Source organism: Lepidochelys kempii, chromosome 10 (genome assembly GCF_965140285.1).
Source record: "Lepidochelys kempii isolate rLepKem1 chromosome 10, rLepKem1.hap1, whole genome shotgun sequence".
In the NCBI taxonomy this organism is placed as follows: Eukaryota; Metazoa; Chordata; order Testudines; family Cheloniidae; genus Lepidochelys; species Lepidochelys kempii.
Genome location: NC_136389.1, coordinates 50,001,543 through 50,017,017, shown reverse-complemented (window position 1 = coordinate 50,017,017; position 15,475 = coordinate 50,001,543). Strand labels below are relative to the sequence as shown.

At 38.8% G+C, this 15,475-nt stretch overlaps 1 protein-coding gene across 5 annotated transcripts in view; it reads right to left on the bottom strand.

The window, feature by feature from the left end:
* Positions 1 to 15,475, bottom strand: part of SCAPER (S-phase cyclin A associated protein in the ER) — a 345,099-nt gene that overhangs the window by 289,418 nt on the left and 40,206 nt on the right. For all 5 annotated transcript variants that reach the window (XM_073303508.2, XM_073303509.2, XM_073303513.2 and 2 more), the window contains exon 4: positions 14,977 to 15,047. In XM_073303508.2, coding sequence (XP_073159609.1) covers positions 14,977 to 15,047 — 71 coding nt within the window. The remainder of the gene's footprint in view (positions 1 to 14,976; positions 15,048 to 15,475) is intronic.

The window sequence follows — 15,475 nt, the reverse complement described above, 5'->3', positions numbered from 1 at the left end:
ACAGTAATTTTGGATGAAAGTCTCAATGTTATAAATGGAAAGTAGATGGATTAGGGGAAAACCAGAAAAACATTTTTTACATTGGCATTTGTGCAAAAGAGATCCCAAGGCTGTGCAAATACTAAGTGCACAGAGGATTTTCCTTGTTCTCCTCAGAAGGTTCTTTGTGATTTTTAGTATTCCATCATAAAGACACTGCAATAAATTCAATGCCACTTTCAACAAATTATGCTGGCTTTAAATGAAAAAATTTTCTCTGCATGTTTGGAAAACATATATATCAAATCAGATTTTTATATAAAAATGACATCTTTAAAAGTAAAACAGTAGGTGAGAATCACATAATTCTTAAATTACTGTAGTCTAAGACTATAAATGTCTCTACTTCTTTTCTAGAAGATTTTAAACTATAGGCCACATTCGCAGACATGTAACTACCAAACAGAAGTGAATTGCACAAATGTGTGAGGGCAAAACTTGCCAAACTGTTTACTGATGATCAGCTCTATTAGAACTTCTGGATCCTTTTATGGGTTTTCTCCGCATTCCAGTCTATTCTTTCCCTCAAATAGCTCTGTCCGCTCTGCAAAATACATCACATAATGTACTAAAAAATTTGGTAAATTTCATTTAGTAACTAAGAAGGAGCACACAGTGCAATCAGATTGGCCATGATTTCAATGGCTGCACTCACATTTCTTTATCACAATCAAATTTACCAAAGTTGTAGTACATTTAATTTTGCAAACCAAACCAAAACAGTGCATGAGAAACTGGAAGAGCAATAAAGTGAAAGTGTGCACTTTGAGCCTATTCACTTTACCTTCTGTAAGAAAGCAAGGCAGATTGCTAGAAATAATCCACACTTTGATGCTTTTGGCCAAATGCCATGTATGGTTTATTTAAAGAGTGATTTTGGTCAAATCTAAGATTTATGACTTTGACAATTCCATATACATATTTACATTTCACTAGCAAGTATAAGAATTGCAAAACATTCTCCATTATATTAATATTTGAAATAGCGCATTCCATGACATACTGTACAAATGAAAAACTAAGGAAAAATCTACACAAAAGACAAGAAACTGGTGGAGTACCCACCAGACCTTTCTCTGAGAGAAAGCAAGGATTTCTGATCCCAAACTAATGATTTCAGGGTATCCATGGAGGCCAGAGCTACGTACACAGAGCTGTCATACCACTCCAAGCACTGACAATACTTCCTCTGGAAACTGAAAATTGTGCAATGCAATCTATAGTGCTTGAGCCTTAAAACCACACTGAAAATCATTCTCCATACTCTTACCATCTGTAATGAAGCAACCTCCAGAGCCCAAATAATTTTCATTAAATTTCACTGGACCTTTCCTGTTCCAGTTGTCTTTTTTTCCTGTTATTTCAGCACATATGAGCCATTAATACTGCTCTTTCTACATGTGTATTATCTTGAATATGTCTTGCAGTTTTCTAAAATTAATTTAATCTGTAACCAGGAGTTCTGCATAATCCTTCCTTATTTTGACTAGCCTACATAATTTTGTTGGAAAATTTTGCTTTTTCCTAGTACTGATGTCTGAACCCCACTATTCGTCTCTGTCAATACAGACATCTGACCATTTATTTCTAATATTCATTTAATGTTTCTTTTCTCCTAACCATATCTTAATCCAGCAATACAAATAACTAGCAAGCATTATGACCAGACATTACCTCTTATTCAACATTTACCATGTTTCTTAATAATAATAATTTTTTTTATTACAGCAGAGCCTAACAGCCCCAAACACATAATACAAAAAGACAGTCCCTGACCAGACGAGTTTATAATCTCAGTGCAAGAGACAACAAATGGATACAATGGACAGACAAGGGGAGCACAAGGAAACAAAGAGACAAACTGCCTCTTGTGAGGGACATAAAACCCATTTGAAAAATGTATAACTATGTTCATCATGTAATTTTATCATGAACCTTTTCATAAGCATCAACCTCACCAGTGGTCTTTGTATCTATAGCATGGTTTTGGTGCAGGGAAGCACCATCTTTCCCAGTTTCTTATCCTTCACGTCTCAAGATCGTGAGGTGTTTGCATGTTGTCTCTTGTGAGTCAAAAGGGAAAACTCAACAACTGCATGTGACTCACCAGGTGTGACTACTCAATTTGTGGGCTCTGTTTTATGGTCTCTTGACTCTAATTTAGACGCAAAAATAAAATCCCTTAAGGTTTTCCTACTTATAAATAAGTATAAAGGAAAAATAAATTAATCTCAACTATCTTTCCAAAGTAATAAAATACCAAAGGAGGGAGCAAGCTATCTGCTATCCTTGTTGCACTACAGATACAGAACTTCAAGATGTAATTCTGTGTGGACACAGTTTACAATCTTAAATCACAGGATTGACATCTTTGAACTGCCCATAGAATTGCAAAGGAATGTGATACACTACTGACAGATTAGTAGAAAAGTTATAAAAACATAATTTACCTTTTACTGCAGGAGAAGACTAACTTATTTATTATATGGGATAGGACTTTTCCCCAACCTTTGCTTGTATCTCAATTTGTAAATATCCCATAGCCAACACATGCACACAGCTTATGTGACCCAGAAAGTACTGTCTTCAGTTATGAGCCACTAATAATTTGAACCCTATGTAGAAATGTAAGAAGGAGCTGCAAGCGGCAGTACCTGCAGACGCTCAGGTAAACAAAGCGTCTTGTGGCCCGCCAGGGGCTTACCCTGAACAAGCCACAAACCAAGTTTGGGAACCCCTGGTCTAGAAACTCCAGATTTGTTTTATTCAGTTTACTTTAAGAAAATTTAGTACCTACAAACAATTTTAAAATAATTGGATAATTTACATGTACTATTTAAATCTCCGAGAAGTCTGCAGGGTCCATAGCGTACTTTTAAAGACTCTATAGTTACTACTCACTACTATTGTATATCATGAAAAATTAATTTAAACATGTCAGTTTATTTTTTTGAATGATCTTTAAACCCATATCAAAAGAATCATTTTACACACAAGTACAGTAGAACCTCAAAGATATGAACACCAGATACGGACTGACGAGTCAACCGGACACCATGTGAAACTGGAAGTAACCAATCAGGCAGCAGCAGAGACCCCAAAAAAAAAAAAAAAAAAAAAAAAAGCAAATACTGTATTGTGCCTGTATTGCATCTTAAAAGTAGGCACATCTGGGCTGCCTGTCCCCACCCCACCCCCAAATACAGGGCAGCCACTTACAGCTAGGAGGTGAAGATGCTTGGGCTGCTAGCCCAAAGCAGCTGGAGCCAGCAGAGCTGGAACAGCATTGTGGTCTGTGCCGCTTTCACACACCCCTCTCGGCGGGGAGGGGGACATTCTGTTTTTACTGCCCCTCTCCAGACCTGGAGGGAGATGCATTGTTTTTACACACACACTCTCTCTCTCTCTCTCTCACTCACTCCCCGGCCAGGAGAAGAACAAGCTTGCTAACTCAGTCCAACCCAGGGCAAGAAGCTGTCGGCAAGGGAGCTGCTGGCGCTGAGGAGGGAGCTCAGCTACTGCTGGAGCCTGGCCTGGAGTATCAGCTGCTGGATCTGGAGCCCAAACTGCACTTTGTTCAGAGTTACGAATGTCTACCAGTTACGGACAACCTCCATTCCCGAAGTGTCCATAACTCTGAGGTTCTACTGTATGTAGAGCAGGGTGAATAAAAATCAGTGCTTTTTTAAAAAAATTTTTAAAGGATTTTTTTTTATTTAAATCAGATTTTTTTGATAAAATGCTTTTTGAGGGAAAAAACCTATCTAAAGATAGTTTTAATTACGATACATTATAGCTCAAAGATATTTCATCACAGAATAGGGATTATACATTCTAATTCTGTAGTATGAGACAATATATTCATGTAACATTTAAGAAAAGTTTTGTAAATGAGTTCCAATAATTCATGGATTAGGGACCCAGTCTTATGGGGTTCCAGGGGCTTCTGTATATTTATTTAGGTTAATCTTTCTTTCTATCTACCAAATGGGACTCAGTGCTCAGTCTAGAAGATACCATCAGAGATGCTTAGTTTTGCAGTTCTCAAACTGTGGATTTGTGTCTCCAGAGAGAACATACTTGTTAACAGCAAAACTGTTTTTAAATAAATAATATATAGAGGTGAGAAATAACAGACCTCAACCCTATTGTCCCTCTGCAAATTTGTGTACACAGAGTCAATCCTTACCTCTCTCTAAAAGTGCAAAGTTTCAAAAAGTTCAATAAATAGAAGATGGTTGGGGGCAGAATAGATCTGGACAAGGAGAAAAAGTCTGGAAATAAATGTGAGAAGGGAGGGACAGGCAGTAGAAACAAAAGTGAAACTGTTTGAGCAGCATATTCCAGGAGTCTTGAGGTCTTTATGAGCGTAGCTTTCATTGGTTTGAAATCTACCATACCATCCTCTCACTAGAAGGGAAAACCTATAATGGTAGCAGGCCGTAAAAGAGACCCAGTTTGGGAATATTTTAATGAAGTTCTTCTACCTGTGGGGAAGACAGGCATGCATGCAAAATGCAAACAGTGCAGCAAAGAAATGGAAGGCCTGGTTGCCCGAATGAAACAACATCATGAGAAGTGTTCCTTGTTGGGAGAAAGCTGCGTTGAAGATGATGAAAGAAATATGTCTGAACATGCAGGATCTTCAGGTTGGTAATCTTTTTTATTTCATACTTCTTTCTTAAAGACAGCCTGTCTTCCTTCTGGACTATTCTTGAATTCTCATGTTTGAGCAAAAAATATAGTTGTTACTTTATGGTACTGCCATTTTAAATGCAGTTGTGATTAAAAAAACCTGAAATAGGCAGATCTTCCTTTTACAATTTCACCTTTAAAGCAATACTGAGTGTCAGTGAATGCAATGAGTAATACTAAATGAGCAGTATGGTAATAATAATTAAATAACTGCATTGACTTGTTTTGTTTAGGAGAATCCATCCTCAACATACAGGATTCTTAAGTCTATCCACCCTCAAGATCACCATTATTTTCTATAGTTTCAGAGTTATCTGCCAATGATAGTCTTTCAGTCACATCATGTATATCACATAGCCACAGTTTCAGAGGAACAGCCGTGTTAGTCTGTATTCGCAAAAAGAAAAGGAGTACTTGTGGCACCTTAGAGACTAACCAATTTATTTGAGCATGAGCTTTCGTGAGCTACAGCTCACTTCATATCACCTGTAGCAAAAGAAAAAAAAATCTCCATCATCCAGAAACAACCATAGAAAAGTTTGTGATAAGAACTAGCAGATTACAAAAATTGCCCAGTTTGTTTATGCAACAAACTCTCCCTTCCGATGACTGAGAACCCACACTTCACTAACATGGTTCAGTCATGAAGACCAGGATACAGGCCACCCAACAGAGCAGATGTTGCAGGCAAACTGCTGGATAAAGTATATGAAAGAGAAATTGAGAGGTGTACAAAAGGTCTAAAGGGTGAAATTGTTAACCTGAGTCTTCATGGGTAGAGCAATGTCCACAATGATCCTGTCGTATGTGCTTGTGTGACAAAAGAAGAAGGGAATTGATACATCAGGAAATGCACACACAGCAGAATACTTACAAGTAGTAACAATAAAAACTATAACAAACTGTTAAAAAAATTTCAAATGTCCAGTACGCAGCTTGGTCACAGACAATGCTGAGAAGAAGATAAGACAAGATGATAAGATGAGAAAAAATTATTTAGAAGAGAGTGAAGAGAGCTAATAACATACAGTTGCAGTGCTCATTTGATGCATCTCCTAGCCAAAGACTTCAATGTTCCAGAAATAAAGGCTAATGTTGTTGAAATTGCAAAATACTTCCGTAACAACCACTTTGCAGTAGCTGCTCTGAAAAAAGCGGGAGGAACCAAGCTAACTCTCCCACAAGACGTGCGATGGAAATCAGTAATGGACTATTTTGAGCACGAAATCAACAACTGGCCTAATCTGATGACAGTTTGTGAACAAAATCGTGAAAAAATAGATGGCACTGTCACAGCCCAAGTTCTTAATATTGGGCTTAAGAGAAATGTTGAACACATGCTGAGTACCCTGAAGCCTATTTCTGTAGCCTTGAACAAAATGCAGGGAAATAGCTGTTTTATTGCTGACGCTGTTGAAATTTGGAAAGAACGAAGTGAGAACTTAAAAAGAGAAATATACAATGACAGTTAAATTACAAGCATTAAAAAAACGAATGGGGTAAGCACAATCTCTAGCTCATTTCCTTGCAAATATTCTCAATACTCGGTACCAGGGTCAAACCTTAACTGCTGAAGAGGAGGAGTTGGCTATGACATGGAGATCCAGCAATCATCCCTCCTTAATGCCAACTATAATAAACTTCAGAGCTAAGGGTGAACCATTCAAGAAATATATGTTTGCTGAAGATGTTTTAAAGAAAGTCACACCAGTGAACTGGTGGAAGTCACTTAAGCACTTGGATTCAGAGACTATTGAAGTGATAAACTCACTTTTAACAGCAGTAGCTTCTTCTGACAGTGTAGAAAGACTGGTTTCAGAGTAACAGCCGTGTTAGTCTGTATTCGCAAAAAGAAAAGGAGTACTTGTGGCACCTTAGAGACTAACCAATTTATTTGAGCATAAGCTTTCATGAGCTACAGCTCTGATGAAGTGAGCTGTAGCTCACAAAAGCTTATGCTCAAATAAATTGGTTAGTCTCTAAGGTGCCACAAGTACTCCTTTTCTTTTTGTAGAAAGACTATTTTCTTCCTTGGAACTAATTTATTCCAAATTGAGAAATCCTTTGGGACCTGAACAAGCAGGAAAGCTTGTTTTTCTTTTCCAGATCATGAACAAACAGGAAAATGAAGATGAAGACAACTGAATTAGCTGCAGAAGCCAATATTTTAAGTTTGTCATGTTGACCTGGCTGACGTAGTCGATTTAATTTTTGTGGGTTTTTTAAACATTTCATTTAACTATTTTAGTTAAAAACAATTTTAACAAAAACAAACCTGATTTTAAAAAAACTTGAATGTTTAACTAAATTAAAAAATTCATATGCTTGTTTTCTTAAAATATTGTATGTTTGCTGTTGAAGAAAAAAAATCCAGAATACATATGTTGTTGTTTTAGTTAAATAAAACCATTTAAATGTCTGTCTGGTGATGTTATCCTCCTAATACAGCATAACAAGAAAATCCTCCAAATATTAATGATTAACCTGTTGAATTGGAGATATTTATGAAGTCATTGGGAGGTGAACTATTTGCTTCAATTACCTTTCGTAAATGAAATAACCAAATAATCATTCATATTCTAATATAGCTGTAAAACTGATCTGAAAAGTTTTCAAAATAAATCACTTTAAAAACGTATAGTGTGTACCTTCTAAAAATGAAACATACATCTATCTCTGAGTTGTGAAGAATATGTATTAAGGGTATAATAACCAACAAGAATGCACCTTTATGTAGAAATCCATGATTAAATCGAGTCTTCCTGACTAGTAATTTAAATCAATTTGATTTAAATCAAATCCACCCTGATGAAAAGAGAGAAAATTTTCATTATTTTTTAAAAGAGTCTTCTCAGTAAAAATTATATTTAAAATTAGAGAGAGAAGGTAAATAAGATAATATCTTTTACTGGACCAATTTCTGCTGGCGAGAGAGACAAGCTTTCGAGCAATACAGAATTCTTCTTCCAAAGCTTGTCTCTCACACCAACAAAAGTTGGTCCCATAAAAGATATTATCTCACCCACACTGTCTCTGGGATCGACATGGGTACAACTACACTGCATATTTTAAATTGTCATTAGGAAAAAATAGATAAAGAAATGCAGAGACAGTTTTAAATTTTGTATTTTCTTCTGAAATACTATTATAATTCATATTAGGAAGAGAAAAGACTTGATTTTTCCATGTGGCACGTAGTGGGGTTGTCCCACGATGAAGGGAAAGGCGTGAGAATAAGGGAACAGAAAAGCTGGTGTTGGAAACTAAATGAGCTTTCTGGCAATTAGGCTTTTTGAACTGCTGAGATGACATTCTAACTTTCTGAATTGCAATTTTTTTTTTAACCTTAACTCCAAATTTCTTCACTTGCACACTTCGGTACTTTTACTATCTCTCTGGAAACTTAAATATATCACTTAATTGATGCGTCTGATCTCTACTTGCTCAGGAAGCAGAATGCCTCTTTGGCCAAGGGAAGCTTAAATACGTCTTCTGAAGCAGACCAATGCACTGTCTGTGGTACAAAACCAGCCTAAATCTTTCTGATCTTCGCTTGGGGCCCAATCCAACTCCCAGATTTTCACTGACTTCAATGAGAGGTAGATCTGCCCCTTTGTGACAGTGAAATGCTGTTTTGTTATTTTAAAGAAAACAGAAAAAATAAATATGTAGAAGAATATTTTCTGCACTTACACTCTACCCACACAATGTAAAATATATGGTTCCCTTGGTTATAACACTTGAGCAACATCTACAGTTACCCATCATCATTAGTGTAATAATATGGATTTAATTCAGATATAGACAAACATATGCAAGCAGTACAATTATTGTGCAAGAACTGACACCTGTTTTTCTATCCAAAGCATAAAGACTGCTACATAATTAGAATAAAATCATACAGCAGTTATGCCAGCAAAGGTTCCATCATACGATCAGTTATCTTATAAAGTGGGAAACAAATTTTTTGTGAATATAACTATAGCTAAGAGTAGACAGTGAGGCAGTGGAAGTTAATGGAAAGGATATTTTAAGTCCCCAGGCACCAGTCAGTTCTAACATTGTACATTTTAAATTGTCACAGTTTGATATCTGCCACTCAAGGGAGAGGAAGGCAACCATTAAGAAAGAACGCCGATTGTGTCTGATGCTTGGCATTTACCCTCCGTTAGCTACTTGAAAAGGGTCAAACTGAACAGGCTGTTAACCAACTTTGCCATAGCACTACTGGCACCACCTTTATTCAGCAGTGAAACACAGCATTCAACTTTTATTTTTAAAATGGTCATGACACTGAATATTTCTAATGCAAAATACTATCAAGGTTATAAATGAATGATAACTACATTCTGTACAAATATTTAATGCTTGTTATCAGCAACAGTACCACTATTTCTAAATAAAGTATCAGTAAATTGCTAAACTAAACCTTTAATTGCAAATTTTTACTACAGTTGCATAAAGAAATTTAACATTATTTTTGAAGAGTATAAATAAATATAACAAGCAAAAAGAGGGCTGAGGAAAGGTTTTTCAATACTGTAGTCAAATGGGTAAGCATTCTGCAGCACCACCATTTTATTAAATTTACACCTCTTAAGAATAAGTTTAAAATGTATAAACATACATTGCAAAACTCTCTGCTTTTGACCAGTTAGTGCTTTTCAGGGCTAGGCTCACGTTGATGGCAATGCAGAGACGCACTGCCCAAGTATGAACTCCAGAACGGAGTGTACCTCCAGAGAGACAATCTCTTCCCTAGCTCCCTTGTATGCTCCTAGTGCAATATACTCCCCTCTCTAAAACAGGCCAATTTGGAGAGGGATAGGGCAGGAAAATGACCCTTCATCCTCCCCATCCACTTTGGAGCAATTTAGTTGTACGCTAAGGTTCAGATCTGGAAAACAATCATGCATCTTAACATGACACAAGCAAGTAGGTCCCATGGATGCCAATTACTTCAATGGGATTATTCAAGTGTGTCAAGCTACAAACAAAATGTGTTTGCAAGAGCCCTTGCTTTCTACTGAGTATTAAAGAGAGTAAGCAGTCTGAGACCATACATAAGATGCAGTGTTTTTTTAAAGCCTTATTATATACAAAATTTTATCTATTTTCAACAGTGTAAGTATTTGTCAGATAACAAAATCATACATAGATGTTTGTAAACACTTTAACAAATCCTTTGCCTTTTTTGAAAACTATATGCTTTTTAAACTGAAATTGAAATAGAAACACATATTCCTTGCATCGCAAATTACAGTTATGTGGTGAAAGCTCCTATATTAAAAACTGAATAATCTATTCATCTATTTGCACAAAAGTTTCAATACTCCACCGTGTAAAGGAAGCAGTTCTAGCAAGTATAAAGTATGTTTATTTGAGAATGGCAAGAAGTTCTTGAATGTAAATTTGTCAACACCTTGGGAAGAAGAAGTTGATAAGATCAGAAGAGGAAGCTATTAAAAGCATATTTGCCTGAATTTAAACAGAGCTGTGGCACTTTTGGGATTTATTTTTACTTAAAAGACTAAACAAACGCCACAAAAACATAAAATTTCTATTTTTAAAGTTGTATCCATGAGGTTTTCACACTGATGCCTCCAATACTCCAGTTCAAGCCAACTGGGCAATAATGGAGAATATATTTCTTGAAGCTCAATATTTACACCATCTCCCAGTGGACCTAATTAAACTGAACCCAAAGGGTGGAGCTGATCATCCTTGTGCCAAACTAGATCTGTGGGGGCAGACCCTTCCACGTGAAACCCTAATTACTCCATTAAAGTTCCACTTCCATGATCAGACTGCAGGATTAGGGCCTAAATCAGAATTTTTTTCAAATAAAAGGAAATCTTATCTAACTTGCATTTTAAGCAAGGAGAGGAAGCAAGAAAGAGGAATACCAATTGCTGAGCAGTGTGGAAAAGTAACTTGCCTATTCACTTACATAAAAAAGGAACATTTTTCTTTTTTTCCCTTATAACATTTCCCATGATGCATAATATCAAAGACTGTCAGACTTACAGATCAAAACGTTAAGCTAAAACTGTTATATCAAAGAGGAGGAACAGTTAAAAAGGATCAAACATGACAAGAAGCAGAAATGTATTGCTTTGTTAATATAACACTTATTATATAATTAGTTCAATATCAAAGGAAAAGCTGGTAGCACCGCCTATTATTTATGTTGCCTGACACTTTCCATTGTAAAATCCTGTTTTTGCTTGTAACTAACTGTTTGGACTGCCAGGTGTCTATCACAGGCTGAACTTTTTGGGGAAATTTTCAGCCAACATGATTCAGCCATTGCAGAGTATGAAGCTAGGGAAAAATACATTGTTCTCCTCACACGAAAAAATTCCAGTGACCTTTTCTCTGAAAAGCTCTAGGGCCTCCATGAATTGGAGCAGGGGCTTGAAATCTGGCACAGAGATGCCGTGTGTGTCCATGTGACTCAAAGCACCCCCTTACTCAGATCCTACACACTACTGTAATATTCTTTGTACAAAATATGCCTAGTGAGGTATCACTGAAAACTAGTAACTTACTGGTCAATCATATGTATGCCTCAACATTATATGTAAAGTTATGAATTCCATCTGTATGGTGTTAATAGCACATGTTCAAAAGCAGACAGCCCTGCCTAGGCAAAAGTTGTTAAACAGGTTTATCCTGAACAAAGGAGTGCGTTTATCTCAGTTTATATGTAAGTAGTAAACAGGTTCATCTGAACAAAGATAGCAGGGAACACAACGATTTGCATTCCAGCAAACATAATTAGGAGGAAAAAAAAAGCATTCGGCTTCTTCCACCAGCAGACTCCATGCCGCCTTCCTCACTGTTTGAATAAATTTTCCTTTGAGGGGTAACTTCCAAAGAATCCATTTAAAAGGTTTACAGCTCTATAAAGACAGAGGGCTGAACCGCTAGTGATAAGCAATTGAAGCAACTAATTGAATACAACATTAGTGTATCATGTAAGGGCTTTTATGAATGTACCCTTAAATTATAACACACTTCAAAAGTGGCTCTTGGGTGGTGGTTGACAGTGAGTAGAGGCTACGGCAATAGAGGGGGCCGAGAAGCAAGGCCTCTGAATCCTCTGACATTTGCACAGTAGCTCGGCACTGCACTGGTAAAAAGGTGCATGAGGAGGGGGTAGACTTGATCTACAAAGTTGCCTCAGGTATATCCTCCTGGGGGCCAAAGTATAAATCCCCAAGGAATGCAGAGTCGATCTCAAGTTTTTTAGCGAGTGCAGGGGATTCATCCATTTTCTCATTAAAGAGATTCAATCTGTTAAAAGGAAGGTCCTGGATGGTGTTTTGGATGTCCCCAGGAAACCCTGACGATTGCAGCCAGGAGTCCCTCCTCATAATTAGACCAAACTTCTAGAAGCTGTTTCTGCCACATCCACTGCAGTCTGAAGAGCCACCTTTGCCACTAGCTTTCCCTCCCCAAAAGAGACTGAAATTGGACCATCCTCTGTGAAAAGCTTGTCTGTGAAGTCTGCAAGCCTAGAACAGGTATGAAAATTGTATTTTGCTAACACTTGGTAGTTGGTGACAGAAAATTGCAGGCCTGGGGAGGAGAAGACTTTTCTCCCCAGGAGGTCCAATCTCTTAGAGCCTTTATCTGCTAATCTTTGCACAAAATATGCCTGGTGAGGTATCACTGACAAATAATAACTTACTGGTCAATCATAGGTATGCCTCAACATTACATGTAAAGTTAGTGAGACCTAGCCCTTTCAACAGTCGCCTCTACCACCAGAGAGTTGGGTGCAGGATGAGAGTAAGAATTCAGCCCCTTTCACAGGAACAAAATACCATCTCTCTGTATTTAGTGTTGAGACACAGGATGCTGGAGCGCACCATACTGCTCTAGCTTGTTCTAGTATGGCCTCATTGATGGGCAGAGCCCACCTTACTGGGGCCTTTGGCTGCAACATGACCAGGAGCCAGTGTTAAGAGTCCTGGACCTCCTCTAATGGGATCTGTAGGTCCCTGGCCACTCCTTGTAACAGCTCCTGGTATTGACAATGGTCATCCAGCAGAAAAGGCAAGGAAGTAGTGACTGCTTCGTCCGGGATTGATTAAGAGTCACCTGTCGGAATCATTGGTATCTGCGGATCTGGTTCCACCTCTTTCTCTTCACACACCAAGAGAACCAACTGGCAAGAGAAAGAGGAGCGGTATGACTCCTGAGAGGGGCCGGACGCCTGCTATAAGGATCCCACAGCCCCCTCTAAGGCCAGAAAAAGGGATTGATCAGTTGCAAAGGACCCAAGGAAAACAGTACTAGCGGCCTCTGGGGAGGCTGTAACCTGGCGGAATGGCAAGCATAACCCTTTGACTGTCTATCAGGGCTCAACTGCCTTTGCGGAGATACCAGTGCAGCCATCTCCTCTGATTCATCTGAGTCCAAGGACTGCTCCATCGATAGTGGCAGTGCCATTGGTATCGGGGCACTCCTACCAGATGCTTGGAGGTGAGATGGCTCCTGGGTCAGTGATGTAGGCTCCTCCTCGGGAGTAAGGACATCCGTTAGGAGGGCTGAAAGAATCAGAGACTGTGGATAAGGGAGGAATATATCCTTTGGTGTCACATAAGTCTCATTGCATCCTGGTGTCCAAGGGGTTCCTGCAGTTAAGTCTGATAGATCCAGTGCAGCGACCAGACGGTCTTTAAAGAGATGAGAGAGTACTGATAATGGGTCCAGACCTGCACTTGTAGACAGAATTGGCAAGCAGCTATCCTTACACTTCAGTATTGAGGTGACAGATGGAACTGGCAGATATTTCTTTTTATGTATCTTGTCCTCAGATCTGAGGGTCTTCATTAGAGCCAGGTACTTAGGTTCTGCTCGCAATGTCTCACCCAACCTGGACCAGCTCAGGGAGGAAGTGTGTTTCTTATGGTCTGTCCTCAACAGGAATCTGTCCTTGCGCCCATGAGAGAGCCCTCTTCTCTCATGAGGAAACCCTGGAAGAAGAGTCCTTGGATTTAGATATTGACAGCTCTACTTCAGGCATAGGCGCAAGAATGAGGAGTGCGGGGGGCCATACGCAGGGTCCCAGCTGCTGGCCTCACGTCTGGGCTCCGCTCCTTGCCCTGCACACGGATTCCCGGCCCTGCTCCCGGGGTCCCAGCTGCTGCTCCCGTGTCCAGGGTCCTCTCCTGGACCCGCCCCTGCCCCCAACTGTGGCCCAAGCCTCGGCCTCCTTACCCTGTCCGGGTCCCCCTTTCCTGGAGGCACGGCCCTGCTCCCAGCCGCAGTTCTGGGAGGGAAGGGGGCAGACAATGGGAAGGGGGCTGTCTTTCAGCACTCCCACTATTAAAAGTGTTCCAGCACCACCTATTCTAGGGCATGTGCTTGGAAGGGCACGGCTAGGATGCTGAGACCAAAGTACAGTAGACCGTCCCTGGCCTGGATTGGAGAGGGGCCTCATAGCCTTCTCCATCGGGTGCTTCCGTAGGTGAAGCTCCCGGTCTTCTTGAGTGCTGGGTGGGAAGGAGCAACACATACTGCACTTCGCAGAGATATGTGCTTCACCCAGATAGTGCTGATGTTCGTCACTGATGAAGAAGGATCAAGGACAAGAGGTGCAATTCTTGAATCCTGGGACTCTGGGCATATTCCTGGAGCCAGGGGACAGGTTTGCCAACCAGGGAGAAAGAAATATTCTATATTACTCAATTTTTAACTGCTAACTACATAGCTAAGAATATAACTATTTACAAATGTTTTCTATATAGGTTATGAAACAAAGTGAAGGGGGACATGATTCCAACTCGGGCCACGCGGTGGAGAGGCATCAACCTACACTGCCTCTTATATCCTGGGTCGGGAGCACAAGGAGAGCTACTGCGCTTGTGCAGGCCAATGGACGCTGCTTTGAAGAACTTCCAGACTTTGGTGCATGGTGCACACAAGTACCCACACATAGAATACACATAGTGACATCACTAGAAGAATTAAAGAATGTTTCATAATGCATATGGGAGCCAAATTAAGGTTGCATGGAGAGACAACCTTAATTGTGGCATTTTCTAATTTCTGTGTACTTAACTTTGCAACATTAATAATGTTCTTTTAGGACAGTTGTGTGCATGTAATCTTATTTATATACACACATGCATCCATGCGCACACAATATTGAATATATTAGTTCTATTTCATGACATTTATATGCTGTAATTGAAATTAAAAAGAAACTGAAAAGTTCAACATATATACCTGTTTTGTAGGTTTATGTGTTCCATGAGTCACTCTCTTAGATTTTCCACCTACTTGCCATTTAGACTTACCTGTAAAGAAAACAATTATTTTAATCAGCAATAACTATTTTAAGAAGATACTATTATTCTAATATTTAAGCATCCAAGCTTGTAGTGTGCTAACAACAGTGCACTACACTCATAAGATAAATAAGGGGAACAATTAATGAAGTAAACTAATTTGCAAAATTGTATGTACTGAATTTGATACTTATTTCCATCGATTCTAACTGAAGGAAAGAATTGAAGATACAATTTAAAAGTTGGAAAAAAAAGCACAAGAAGAGAAATTAGAGATTTTTCTACACAAAGATGGACTGCTTTCCAAAGGTGCTAAGCACTTCCGAAAACCAGGTCATTATCATCTAGAAGTTAAATACACCACTTTTATATACAGCTTAAATATGGTTAAAGTTTGCAGGTAAAGTCAACAAATATTGGTGTTATTAGCCTTTATC